The sequence below is a fragment of the Diceros bicornis genome, unplaced genomic scaffold (genome assembly GCF_020826845.1).
Source record: "Diceros bicornis minor isolate mBicDic1 unplaced genomic scaffold, mDicBic1.mat.cur scaffold_67_ctg1, whole genome shotgun sequence".
Classification (NCBI taxonomy): domain Eukaryota; kingdom Metazoa; phylum Chordata; class Mammalia; order Perissodactyla; family Rhinocerotidae; genus Diceros; species Diceros bicornis.
This window is the reverse complement of record NW_026691553.1, coordinates 553,565-566,314: the sequence shown is the minus strand read 5'-3', so window position 1 is coordinate 566,314 and position 12,750 is coordinate 553,565. Positions and strand designations below refer to the sequence as shown.

Here is a 12,750-nt window from a genome sequence, read left to right as displayed (position 1 = left end):
CAGCGGCTCTCCAGGGAGACCATCGTGAGTTGGGGGGCTCTGGAGAAGTTGCACGTGACGCTGGCCTGTGCCTACAGCCCTGTGTCCACCCAGCGGGCCTCCTCGCAGGGCAGGGGCGGGCCCGTGTCCTGGGTGCTGGGTCCAGCAGGACGGCTGAGGGGCCACAGCAGCAGCCACAGGGGCAGCGGGGGGTCCAGGGAGCGGGACGGGGGGGCCTCTGCAGGGCCGGTCAGGTGCTGAACCACAGCAACGGGACTGAGCCTGGATGGGTCCAAACCCCAGAACCGTCCGCACTGCGGCGCCCCAGGCAGGCCCCCACCCCCGCCAGGCCTCAGTCTCCCGCCTGTGAAGTGGGCCACCCCCAGGGTTGGTATTTCCTAGGTGCCCAGGAAAACGCCCGGACATCACCAGCGCCACGGGAGTGCCCGGGGATTAAAATCCCAGCGTTCTGACCAGGGCTGACCCAGGGGACCGAGATGACAGAAACGGCCTCCTGGGTACCGTCCACCTGTGCAGCCGCTGGGCCGCACAGCTGCTGAGCACTGGACTCGTGACTGGCGCGGCCGGGGAAGCGAAGGCTTCATTTTATTGGACTTTAATTAATTCTGACTTAAAATAAAACACCGACACCGCACCCAGTTTTGGGAAAACGTCCGAGTAGATTTGAAGCATCTGGGGAACGTGTGCATTTTCCTCTTTGGTCTCAGTTTGGCTGCTGCGGCCGCAGACACCCGTGTCCGAGGGCAGGTCCGTGTCCCGCCTGAGATGGGCTGGGGGGGACGCGCCGATCTCCCAGACTCTGCTCAGAAAAGCACGTGAAATGCCCTCGCTGATCATTTTTCAAATCGATTACATGTTGAAATGATATTTTCTAGAGATCGAGTTATGTGAAACGTTGCTAAAACTGTTCTCTTTTTAGTTCTTTTAATGTGGTTTAAAATTACGGTGAGGTTCGTCCTGTGTTTCTATCGGCCGGCGTGTTCTGGACCGTGGGCCAAATCCACATACTGCCTCGTTTTTTTTTGGTGTGGCCCGTGAGCTAAAAAGTGAAAAAAATCAAAAGACGACTCTTTCCCGACACGTGGAAATCATATAATATTCAGATTTCAGTGTCTAGACAAAGCTTTATTGGCGCAGCTGTGCCCACTCATTTACAGCTGGACTGAGTCGTCTCTGGGCTGCAAACCGGAAAGCACTGGCTTTTTGGTCTTTTACAGAAAATAAGTTGCTGACAACCCCTGGTCTAGACGGCAGCCTCCCAGAACCCAGGAAATCCAGACTCGGACATCCCAGAATTCAAAATCCTGGGGTTCCAGAAGCTTAGAATCTTGTAATTGGAGAAACTCTGCCGAGAACCTAGACTCAGGGAACGCCGGTGCGTGGGGTCTGTAAGATCCTACGACCGCGGAGCCCGGGTTCCAATCCTGACTCCCCACGGGCTGTGTGACCTCGGCAATCACGCTGGACCTCTCTGTGCGTCCGTCTCCAGGTCTGCAAAGCGCCCACTGCCCTGAGGGCGGCTGGCCGTGGGGAGCGGGTTAAGACGTGGAAATATGCGTGATAGTGGAGGGATGCGGTGCAGGGCGACCTGAGATAAGGCTTATTGACTCAACACGTGCAGAATCTTAGGAATTTTGGCCTCGGCCTCGGGAACCAGGCAGGGCGGTCCCGGGCCTCTGCAGCTGCCTCCGCCCTTGACCCCGGGCTTGTCCAGGACTGACCCCCGGGAGACCGTGGGGGCTGCCAGATGACTTGGGGCTCGTTGGGGGCAGCTCCAGGTGCCCCAGGGTGGGACCACGGTGATGCCCGCAGTAGGGGGCCACAGCTGGAGGACCTGGGGTTGCAGGGCACCCGCCCTCCCCTGGGTGTGGGCTGGCGGGCAGGGCCTGGGGGTCTCGGTGGCTGGCACAGGGGCTGCAGGTGCGGCCAGGGCCCTGGGGCAATCCCGTCCCTGCACTGTCCCAGGAGGGTCAGGGCAAGACCCCAGGCTGGGCCCTCTAGCGGGGGCCTTGGTGCCTCCTGGGGGGGCTTCAGACGCCCCCCCTTGCTCCCTGCAAACAGGCATTTCAGCCTCGCCTGCTCCTGTGGCTTCCTGGCCAGGACACCTGCCGGGACAATAACAAAGTAGCAAGATGGTAACAGTAAAAGCAAGTAGTAACAATAGCAAGTAGTAACAATAACATCTCAACCGCCAGGTCAGGAACCTCCCTTGCTCACAATCCCCGTGGCTCCCCATTGCCCCTTAACCAAGGTGCCTCCAGGCCCCTCCCACGGCTCTGAACTCGTCTCCCCGACGCCGGCCCTGCCCCGCTCTGCTCCAGGCTGCCAGGCTGAATTCACTCCCCAGGTCAAGGGGACATCCACCGGCCTCTCCATTGGGAAAGATTGTTTTTCTCTTTTGTAACTAACAAGTGATCTGGGAGTGATCCATAATAATTTCAAGCGTGTGCATTTATTGAGCGCCTACTGCATGCCAGGCCCCGTGCAGGGCGCTCTCTATGGGACAGGAGGAGAATGACTTCCTCAGAGGCCCCGTCTGCGCCCCTCGCGGTGGGCTGCTCGCCTTCAGGAGCCAGACCAGACACCCCCTTGTCCCCCTGCTGGCCCCGAGCCCCAACACCCGGCACTGGCCCTGGGGCGCTTTTTTTGCAGCAGGCCTGGGTGTCCACTGTCCTTTCCCCAGGCGGCCTCCCAGCCATCGCCCCACGCGTCCTGCCTCCCCTTCCTGCTGCCCTTCCCGGTTCCCTGCGGCGGAAGCACCTGGCATACAGTAGGCGCTCAGTGAACGCTGGGTCCTAGTACTTTCCCGGCTGCCCAGAGGCGCCGAGACGTCTCAAGGATGAGCACGTGACCCGAGGTGCCCTCCCAGGCCTGGACACTGGAATGTGCCCGGGCCGGCGGGCGGTGGGGGGACAGGCACTGTCCGGGGGCGGCAGGGGCTCAGAGTCCTGTCCACCCCTCGTCCCCGCCCGGCCGCGGTCGCGCGGGTGGCATGGGACAGGGACCTGACCCAGCGGGGCCGGTTCAGAACAGCAAAAACTAGGCGGCCCATGACGGTAGGTGGGCGAGCAAAACCCGGCTCGGCCCCGAAACCACCTTCTCCCGTGCACGCAGCAGGCGCCCCGTAAAGCCCCAGACCTGCACTGGGGGGGGGGGGGGGGGGGCGGGAACGAGGGAGGAGGCTGGTTCGCCCAGTCGCAGATCTCCGCGGTGAGCACAGCCCGGCGAGGCCCTCTGACGTCACGCGGCCCTCTGACGTCAGGGGGCTTCAGCGAGGCAGCGTGGAAGTTTCCCACGCAGCAAACACGCGAAACGCGCTGTTTGCGGGTATAGTTACTGAAAATAAATAAAGCTACTTTACACTTATGCCAATTTGATGAAACTTACACTCGGCGTGACTTTCTAGAGCACCACGTATAAGAAAATCTCCTACCGTCACGCTTCCTTTGATTGTCTTTTATCATGTCTAAAACCCTCCGATGTTGACTAATTTTACCTCCCAAGAACGCCCTCACAGCCGCGGAGGATTGTGGGGGCAATATGCAAAACAAAGGGCCGGCCGCAGCCCCGCCCCCGGCGTCCTCTCCGCGGGTTGGCCCGGCTAGAAGGCGGGGCCTCCGCGGGCGGCCGCCGGCATCCCAGCGTGCCCCGCGGGCGCAGGGGGCCGCTCTGGCCGGGCACGGCGACTCGCTGGCGTCAGCAGGCCGCGGAGGCGGAAGATGGCGGCGGCGGCCGGGCGGTCGTGAGCGGCGGCGGCGGCGGAGACGGCCCATGGCGGCCGGGAGGCGCGCTCGGGGACCCGCGGGCCGCTAGGGCGCGACGCGGGGCGGCATGTCGGAGCACGCGGCGCCCGGGGCCCCGGCGCCCGGGCCCAACGGCGGCGGCGGCCCGGCCCCCGCGCGCGGGCCGCGCACCCCCAACCTGAACCCCAACCCGCTCATCAACGTGCGCGACCGGCTCTTCCACGCGCTCTTCTTCAAGATGGCTGTCACCTACTCGCGGCTCTTCCCGCCCGCCTTCCGCCGCCTCTTCGAGTTCTTCGTGTTGCTCAAGGTGACCGCGGCCCCGACCCCCGACCTTTGACCCCGGAGGCGGGCCCTCCCCCGGGCCTGCGACCTCTGACCCCACACGCCCGGGCAGCGAGCCCCTGGGGACCCTCCCTTAACCCTGCGACCTCTGACTCCTGCCCCGAGACGTCCGCCTGGGGAGCCCCGGGTGTCGCCCCGTGGTGGCCCTGGTCCCGACCCCAGGAGCTCCCTCCCCGCCGCGCCCACCCCTGGTCCCCGCCTCGCCAGGCCCCGACCCGCCGGGAGCCTCCTCCTGCCCTGTGACCCCGAGCACCCGCTCCCCACCCTCTGGGCCGGTCCTGACCCAGAACCGCAATCCCGGGCGGCCGCACCCCTGGACACGCCCCCGGCCCACCAGCTGCCCCGGGGGCGCTCCCGGTCCACCGCCTCCTCCTCCCGCCCCCCTTTCCTGGGGCTGCCCCCTCCTCGGGACCTTCCACTGCCCCACCCGAGTGTCCCTCCTCCGGGCGTCCCGGGAGTGTGACCTCGTTGAGGACATTCGCCGGCGTTAGTGGCGAAGTCACAGCAGCGCTGCGGCTCACGGCTCAGTCAGGGTCCTCCCGGGGGGCTCCGGGTTCCAGCGGGAGCGCGGCCCCGGGCCCTCCACGAAGGGTCTCCCTCGGGGGCAGCTGCGACCCCAGAGAGGGAGCTCGTGGGGCCAGGGTTCGGTTCCCGAGCACAGGGTGGTCCTAGCTGTCACCTGACACGGTGGGATGCTAACGTCGCCAAGTGGGCGCTGGGCTCCTGGGCACAGAAAGGGCTGATGTTGGCGGTCGAGGCGCGGGGGGTGCGGCCGGCAGGGTCGGTCAGGAGCCTGCGGCTGTTTGGGGTTTGGCGGAAAGAGGGCGAGTGGGGCTGCCCAACAGACCTGGGTGCGTCCCGGCCCCACCGCAACCTCGGGGAAGCCCCTGAGCCCCCCAGTCCCTCCTGCGAGGCTGACCTGGGCTGTCCGCCTTATGAGGCTGCGTGCAGGTGGCCTTCCCGCCCCTCCCTCCCCACAGCCCCCAGGACGGCTCGGGTCCCCTCGGGAGGCGGTGAGCAGCTGTGGAGAGTTACAGGATCGGGGTACCTTACTCAGGCTACTGGGGACAGTGAACAGAAGTCTGCGTGTGGGCGTCACCTCCTCGGGGACAGCGAGCACTGTCCTCCCCAGACAGAAGGAAGCACTGGGTCCGCAGGCTGACCCCTGTCACTTGAGGGGTGTGTTCTGTGCCAGGTGGCACCCTCCCCAGGGATCTCCATCTCCTCTGAGAGCACGTCCTGGTCACCTCAGCTCTGTGTACTGCTCCCCGATTTGAGAGCAGATGGGTGTTTGTGCCAACCTGGCGGACAGGATCCACACCCAGAGGGTCCCTGGGCAGGTGGCCCCCGAGGCTCTCAGCCCCCACGCTCCCTCTCTGCTGTGTCAGAGCCCAGAGGCCCCTCGTTCCTCGTGGATCTCCCCGGTTCCCTCGTCTACACAGCGAGGGCCCCTCATTCCTTGTGAATCTCCCCGGTTCCCTCGTCTACACAGTGAGGGCGGACCACTGGTTCTGAGTTGCCTCAGGTTGTGGAAAGCTCAGCTCCTTTGCTTCCTGCCCGCCCGGCTTCCGGTGCTCTTGCTGCGGAGACCGAGGTCCCCTCTCGGACTTCCTCTCGCTGGCCTCTTCCTGTGGCGCCTGTTCCGCTGAGCTCACGGCTGCGACCCGTCAGACCCCCTGTCTCCCCGCCATGCCTTGGGGTCGTGGAGGACCCGTGTCCCGTGCCAGCTGCTGGGGAGCGAGAGGCGGCCGGGCCTGTGTTCAGGGCCCTTAGAAGACCTCGCCTCCGCCCCCCCCGCCTCGGCTGCCACCTCTGCTGGTTCTCCTGGCACAGAGTCCTGAGCAGCTAGCATGGGGTACTTGGGCCCATCAAGTTGGACTCTGGACTGAGGGCATCCTGACTCTGCAGCCACCCAGGTGATGCCCGCAGGGAGAGGGGCACTGACACGTGCCCTTGCTACTTGCTTCCTCTGAAGAATGGAGGTGACAGGCTCCTCGGGGTCACTGTGAGGATTAAGAACCGGATGTGCGTGCAGCCCCCAGGGTCCCTGCACACGTCCTCTGTGCCGCCTCAGGCGGGGCTCCGGGCCCCAGCAGTGAGGGGGCAGATGAGGGGGAAGGGACAGACCGGGCATGGGGGGTGGCCTGTGTGTGTGGGGGGGGGGGTAGCAGGAACAGCATGTGCAAAGGCCCTGGGGCTGGAGAACAGCAAAGCCAGCGTGGCCAGGGAGGTGACAGCGCAGGTCCCACGGAGTGGCAGAGGTTGGGGGCTAGATCACCCCAAACCTGAGGAGTGAGTGGGGCAGGCTGCTGGGCAGCGGGCGGAAGGCCCCAGAAGGAAGTGGGCAGGGCTGCTGGGTGCTGCCTCGCCTTGGGGGGTGGGAGCACTGCCCCGTTTGGCTGTTGACAGGTCTGGAGGGGACTGAAGCCGCGTCTGCCTGTTTGTTCCATAATGGGGAAACTGAGGCCCAGACTGGGGGCGGGCCTGGGGGGGGACTCCTGGCCCCGCCTCCAGGGACCCGCCCACTCCATCCATCTCAGCCGGGTTGTGCATGTTGGTGCCGTTGGGCCTGCTTCATGTGTCCTCCCTTGGCGGGACCGGTCAGTCACACCTGCCGTTCTCCCTCGGGACCCCGCCGCCCCTGCCCGGCGTGTCTTCCGGGTTCAGCTCCTGGCCCTCCTCTCCTGGCCGTGTGGCCTCTCTGCCTGGTTCCCTGTGTGCACCTCGTCTGTGCACTGGGGCCACGGCGGACGCAAGCGTCCCTGGGGCGGTGCTTGGGCAGCCGCTGGCGTTGGCCACACGGCGTGTCAGCACTTCTGTGGTGTGCTGGCATGTCGTGCGGTGCTGTCCGCCTGGCCCCGAGTGGCCGGTGTCCTGGGCACAGCTCCCGCTGGACAGTGGGCCTGCAGAGCGTGGCGGGGCTGAGCCGAGGGACTGGGGATCCGCTTTCTGACCACATCCGGCCACCGCCGCGCATCCCTCGCTCTCGTGACCCCTGTCACGAGCTCTGGGGTCCCCAGGACCACTGACCCTGTGGCCACATCTCAGGGTCCTGCACAGCTTGGCCTGTGGGAGGCTCTGCCACGGGGGGGGGGGCCCTCGCAAGCCTTCCTTCCACGCCGCCTCCCCAGACCGAGGTCCCGGCTCTGGTCTTGGCTTCGGCATCCGTCCCTCGACCTGAACTGGGGCTCGGGGGCTGGGCCGTCTCTGCTCCTGTCTCAGCAGTGTTGTTGTCCCTGTCCCCTGGGCGCCGTCGGCTCACGGTGGTGCACGGGAAGGAGACTTGGGAGCTCACACAGCGGGGAGTCTGGGTGGGTTCACCCCAGCTTCAGGAGTCGCTGGATCCGGGACTGCAGCAGGGCACCCACAGGGGGGCCTCTCCCTGTCCTGGGGCTCTCTGTCCCCCTCAGGTCACAGTCACCGTGGTCAGGACGGGAGCGGGTGCTCTGCTGGCCCAGCCTTTGCCAGGTCTGCAGGGTGGGCTCCAGGGGGGCTGCCGGGGGTCCACGTCTGGCGCTGGCACTGACCTGTGGGGTCCGTGCCAGGGTGTGGAAGGGATGAGGTTCTGGAGGGCCTGCTGGTGGCCGTGTGGCCCCGGGCAGTTCACCGCGCCCCGCAGGGCGGGGGAGGGCTTTGTGCTCTGGATCCTCTGTCTTCTGGGCTCCTCTGCCCCGTGGCTTTGAACCACGGTCAGCTCTCCTGGAATTTGGTCTGAGGGTGTGCCCCTGGTGGGGTCGTGTCAAAGGCTGCGCTGGCCCAGCGAGGGGTCACCCCGTCTCTGAGCAGGTCCTGGGGTCACTGGCTCTGACACCCCTTTCCTGGGGTGACAGCAGGCGCCCTCAGGCAAGCTGGGCCCTTTCCCAAAGGGGTGAGGCAGTGGGTGGGTCACGAGGGAGTGATGTCCTGGGCTGGGAGGGTGACACTCGGCCAGCTGGGGCCCCATGAGAAGCAAAACTGTCTGCCGGTGAGGTGGGCTCCAGGGAGGGGGTGGCCTTCTGATGCGCCTGCTGGGAGCCGGGTGGGAGGTGCTGTCATGGGTGATGCAGGGAAGCGTCTCCCCCGGCACGGCTGACACAGGCCAGGTCACTCTCTGTGGGGGGCCGTCTTGGGCACTGTGGGGGGTTGAGCAGCATCCCTGGGCCCCCCCCACTCAATGCCAGGAGCACCCCCAGTGCGACAACCACAAATGTCCCCAGACGTGGCCCAGTGTCCCCTGGGGCAGCACTGCCTGGTGGGAACGGCTGCTGTCCCCGTTTTACAGATGGAGACACCAGCCTCAGAGCGGCAGAGCGAGCTGGCCCTGCCGTGGGGCCCGTGGCCCAGGCCCTGAGGACTGGCTGTGTCTAGCTGGCGAGGTCAGGGGTGCCGCGAGGACAGCATGCGGGAGGAGCACTTGGCGAATGGCGCCTCAGGCTCTGCCAGGTCCCCTGTCGGGTGGGTCCCCACACGCTGCCAGGTAGTCACAGGGATTCCCCGAGCCCCGCTGACGACGCCACCCCGCAGGCGCTGTTCGTGCTCTTCGTGCTGGCCTACATCCACATCGTCTTCTCGCGCTCGCCCATCAACTGCCTGGAGCACGTGCGGGACCGCTGGCCGCGGGAGGGCATCCTGCGCGTGGAGGTGCAGCCCAACTCCAGCCGCGCGCCCGTGCTGCTGCAGTTCTGCGACGGTGGTGGCGCGGCCTCGGAGCCCGAGGACGAGGAGGAGGAGCTGAGCATGGAGATGTTCGCCAACAGCTCCGTCAGGGTGAGCCGGCCGGGCGGGCACGGAGGCGCTCCGTAAACAGCGTGTGGGAGGTCACGGCCGGCTCGCCCACGCCCGGCTGCTCCCCTGGAGTAACCTTGGGGTGCGGCGGGGCCTGAGGCGCACAGGGCAGTGCCGGTGACTCAGGGCTGGGGCGTTTCCTGCCTGTCTCCTGAAAGGGACTGGCCTGGTTCTGGGGCCCCAGAGGCTCTGGGCCGAGGGCTCTAAGCGGGTCCTGTCGGCCTTAGATGGCGCAGCCGCCGAAGGGCTGCTGAGCGTGAGGCACGTGGGTGATGGCCGGCACTGGCGGGGTCGGGCAGGCGTGTGAGGCCCCCAGCCTGGAGGAGGGGCGTGCCTGGATGGTCAGAGCTGGGGTGCCACGGTGAGGGCCGGGCAGTTGGGGTGTTGGTGCAGACCTCGCCAGGCAGCCCTGTGCCCCGGCCCGAGACCGCCCTGCTCCAGGGTGCAGACCCTTGCCTGGAGATGGCTGCTCAGGGGAGCTTGGTGTTTGGGGGGTCTCGGCCTGGGGTCTTTGATGGGACGCGAGTTAGAGACTTTCCAGCCCAGGAGGTGGACGACGTCTGGCAGAGGCGGCCAGGGGCGGGGGAGAGTGGCCTCCAGGCGCGACCCCTTGGTGCCACAGCCTGCTGACGCCCCGCCTCCCGGCACCCGCAGTTTGAGCTGGACATCGAGCCCAAGGTGTTGAAGCCGCCGGGCGGCGCTGAGGCCGTGAACGACAGCCAGGAGTTCCCCTTCCCGGAGACGCCCTCTAAAGGTACGCGCCACCCCGGCCACATCCTGGCGCGGCTGCTGAGGCATGCGGGCGAGGTCAACTCAGGGGCACCACTTGGGTCACTGCCTGGCCAGTGGGACTGAGAGTCCCCGCAGCCAGGTCAGCACTGGCCGGGAGGATGGCTACTCTGTCTTAGTTTCTCCATCTGTCAGCAACACGTGAGGCCCTGGCTCCCCTGCCCTGGGACCCTCCTCTGTGAAGGGGGGGTCAGGCCCTGCAGCTCGGTGCCACGCGTTCTCGGGGAGCTGCCCAGCCCCGGCCCTGCGCCCTGAAAGTCCTGTAGGGGGCTGACCAGCCGTCCCGGGCCCCTGCAGGCCGGGACTGGGCGGGGCCAGGGCTGAGCGGCTATCCCGCCCGCAGCGTGGCCGCAGGACGAGTACATCGTGGAGTACTCCCTGGAGTACGGCTTCCTGCGGCTCTCACAGGCCACGCGGCAGCGGCTCAGCATCCCCGTGATGGTGGTCACGCTGGGTGAGTCGGCTCGCCCCCGCCTGGGGCAGCCCCGGGCAGTCGGGTCTCCGGGGAGTGGCCCCAGTGGGAGACCCGGAAGCAGTAGAGTCCAGGGTCTGGTCCGTCCCAGGGAGGGACACGCGCTCTGCGGCTGCGGGAGCCCCTCCCGAGGTCTCATCCCCTAGCCATTCCTCAGAGTCACGCACTGCTGTGTGTGGGGGGGCCCACTCTCAGAAACGAGGGTCTGGGCTCCCCCGGGTGCCCTGGCCAGCCGCACACCCCGTCCCGGCCCTCGCAGACCCCACGCGGGACCAGTGCTTCGGGGACCGCTTCAGCCGTCTGCTGCTGGCCGAGTTCCTGGGCTACGACGACATTCTCATGTCCAGTGTGAAGGGCCTGGCCGAGAACGAGGAAAACAAGGGTGCGGTGGCGGGGACCGGGCGGGGCGGGGGCAGGGGCCGGGGCTCGGGCTGACGCGCCCCCGCGCCCCTGCAGGCTTCCTGCGGAACGTGGTGTCGGGCGAACACTACCGCTTCGTGAGCATGTGGATGGCCCGCACGTCCTACCTGGCCGCCTTCGTCATCATGGTCATCTTCGTGAGTGCGCGGACCCGGGGCGGGCTCGGGGGCGCGCCGGGCTGGGGCTGGGGGGGACAGGGCGCGGCGGCCCCTCCCCGTCCCCCTAGGCCTCATGCGGCCCCCTTGCAGACCCTGAGCGTGTCCATGCTGCTGCGCTACTCCCACCACCAGATCTTCGTCTTCATTGGTGAGTGTCCCGGCTGGGCGGAGGGGGCCCAGCCCCAGGCCCTGCGGCCCCCGCCCACCCCCGTCTGCCCGCCCGCCGCCCTCTGCCCGCAGTGGACCTGCTGCAGATGCTGGAGATGAACATGGCCATCGCCTTCCCCGCTGCGCCGCTGCTGACTGTCATCCTGGCCCTCGTGGGTGAGTGCCTGCCCCGTTCCCCGGGCCCCGCCCCGGGCCGCCGGCGCCGCTCACCCCGCCGCCCCGCCCACCCACCGCCCCGGGCCCCGCCCACTCCCCCGGCCCCTGGGCCACCGGCCCTGCCCCGCCCACGCCCCGCCCCGGGACCGCCGGCCCCGCCCACCCCCGCCCCAGGGCCCCGGCGGCCCCGCCCACCGCAACCGCCCCGCCCCCGCAGGCATGGAGGCCATCATGTCCGAGTTCTTCAACGACACCACCACGGCCTTCTACATCATCCTCATCGTGTGGCTGGCTGACCAGTACGACGCCATCTGCTGCCACACCAGCACCAGCAAGCGGCACTGGCTGCGGTGAGCGGCGGGGCGGGGCGCGGCGGGGCGGGGGGGCGCGGCGGGGTGGGCGGGGCCTCACCGCCCCCGCCCGCAGGTTCTTCTACCTGTACCACTTCGCCTTCTACGCCTACCACTACCGCTTCAACGGCCAGTACAGCAGCCTGGCGCTCGTCACCTCCTGGCTCTTCATCCAGGTGCGCGCCGCCCCCGGGGCCGGTCTGCGGGGTGTCCGAGGCCGGGGTTCCGGCTCCGGGCCGAGGCTGACCGCTTGCCCCGCCCGCAGCATTCCATGATCTACTTCTTCCACCACTACGAGCTGCCCGCCATCCTGCAGCAGATCCGCATCCAGGAGCTGCTGCTGCAGGCGCCCCCGCTGGGCCCCGGCGCCCCCGCCGCGCTGCCCGACGACCTGAACAACAACGCGGGCGCCGCGGCCGCCCCCGACCCTGCCGGCCAGCCCGCCGCCCTGCGCCCTGGCGCCGCGGGGGGCGGCGGGGGCCCTGGGCCTGTGGCCGAGGCGCCCAGCTCCCTGGTGGCGGCGGCAGCCTCCGTGGCCGCGGCGGCCAGCGGCGAGCTGGGCTGGATGGCGGAGACGGCCGCCATCATCACGGACGCCTCCTTCCTGTCCGGCCTGAGCGCCTCCCTCTTGGAGCGGCGGACTGCCGGCCCCCTGAGCCCCGGCGGGGGGCTACCCCGGGCCCCCCAGGACAGTGCTCCTCCGGGCGACTCCCCAGCGCCTGATGCGGCGCCCCCGGCCGCGGCGGGGAGTGGGCCCAGCGCTGAGACTGTGGCCCCAGCGGACGCGCCCTCGGAGGTCGTTTCCTGAGCTCTGGGCAGCGGACCGCGTCTGTCTCTGGCCACCCCGCCTGGCCAGCGTGACCTGGCTGGAGCCCTGGGGGTCGGGGAGGTTGTCCCGGGTGGCCCTGGGACTGCCCAGCCTGCCATGGGTGGTGTCGGGTCCATCACGTTTGCCGGAGGCGGGCTTCTCCCCGGGTGTGGGCTGCCCGGGGCCTGTCCCTGCTGTTTGTGGGGGCCCCATCCGTGAGAAGAGGCAGGCCGGTGACCTGGGTAGGATGGGGGCTCCACGTAAGGTTCTGGAAGGGGGTGGTGGAAGGTCTGGAGCGAGCTGTCCCCGGGGCAGAGCAGGGTGAACAGGGAGGGGCCCGCGCTGTTCCCGCCCCTCGGCTGGTGCTCCGTCGTGCGCAGTGCCTTTTCCGCAGCCCCCGCTCCGGGGCTGCGCCGGGCCGGGCCGGGGTGGAGCCGGGTCCAGCCCGCCCGGGGAGGGGCCGCGGCCGCATCTGTCGCTCGCGAGGAAGGCGGAAGGACGCTCATTCCATTCTATTTAATTGCAGTGGACACAGTGGTGTTTGTACATAGAATAAACTGCTGATAGCGCCCCCGCC

The 12,750-nt window shown here is 68.0% G+C and overlaps 2 protein-coding genes across 2 annotated transcripts; one reads left to right on the top strand and one right to left on the bottom strand.

The window, feature by feature from the left end:
• Nucleotides 1–939: 939 nt before the first annotated feature.
• Nucleotides 940–3,543, bottom strand: LOC131403450 (cleavage and polyadenylation specificity factor subunit 6-like). The gene is made up of 2 exons (XM_058537787.1): nt 3,434–3,543; nt 940–2,105 (listed from the first exon to the last, which is right to left on the bottom strand). Exons 1-2 carry the CDS (start codon nt 3,462–3,464, stop codon nt 1,609–1,611), a joined length of 528 nt encoding a protein of 175 aa, XP_058393770.1. The 5' UTR covers nt 3,465–3,543; the 3' UTR covers nt 940–1,608.
• Nucleotides 3,544–3,734: 191 nt separating this feature from the next.
• On the top strand, nt 3,735–12,748 carry TMEM259 (transmembrane protein 259). Its single transcript, XM_058537753.1, has 11 exons — nt 3,735–4,053; nt 8,592–8,834; nt 9,507–9,606; nt 9,985–10,095; nt 10,373–10,495; nt 10,570–10,670; nt 10,782–10,839; nt 10,932–11,015; nt 11,233–11,365; nt 11,442–11,541; nt 11,631–12,748. Exons 1-11 carry the CDS (start codon nt 3,832–3,834, stop codon nt 12,171–12,173), a joined length of 1,818 nt encoding a protein of 605 aa, XP_058393736.1. The 5' UTR covers nt 3,735–3,831; the 3' UTR covers nt 12,174–12,748.
• Nucleotides 12,749–12,750: the final 2 nt, after the last annotated feature.

Excerpts from the sequence above, each read along its gene's own strand:
- LOC131403450 (XM_058537787.1), bottom strand. The coding sequence starts at position 3,464 with ATGATAAAAGACAATCAAAGGAAGCGTGACG. Across the intron at positions 2,106-3,433 it reads CAATCAAAGGAAGCGTGACG|GTGTCCTGGCCAGGAAGCCA; the intron begins GTAGGAGATTTT and ends TTGTCCCGGCAG.
- TMEM259 (XM_058537753.1), top strand. The coding sequence starts at position 3,832 with ATGTCGGAGCACGCGGCGCCCGGGGCCCCGGCGCCCGGGCCCAACGGC. Across the intron at positions 4,054-8,591 it reads AGTTCTTCGTGTTGCTCAAG|GCGCTGTTCGTGCTCTTCGT; the intron begins GTGACCGCGGCC and ends GCCACCCCGCAG. Across the intron at positions 10,096-10,372 it reads CGTGATGGTGGTCACGCTGG|ACCCCACGCGGGACCAGTGC; the intron begins GTGAGTCGGCTC and ends CGGCCCTCGCAG.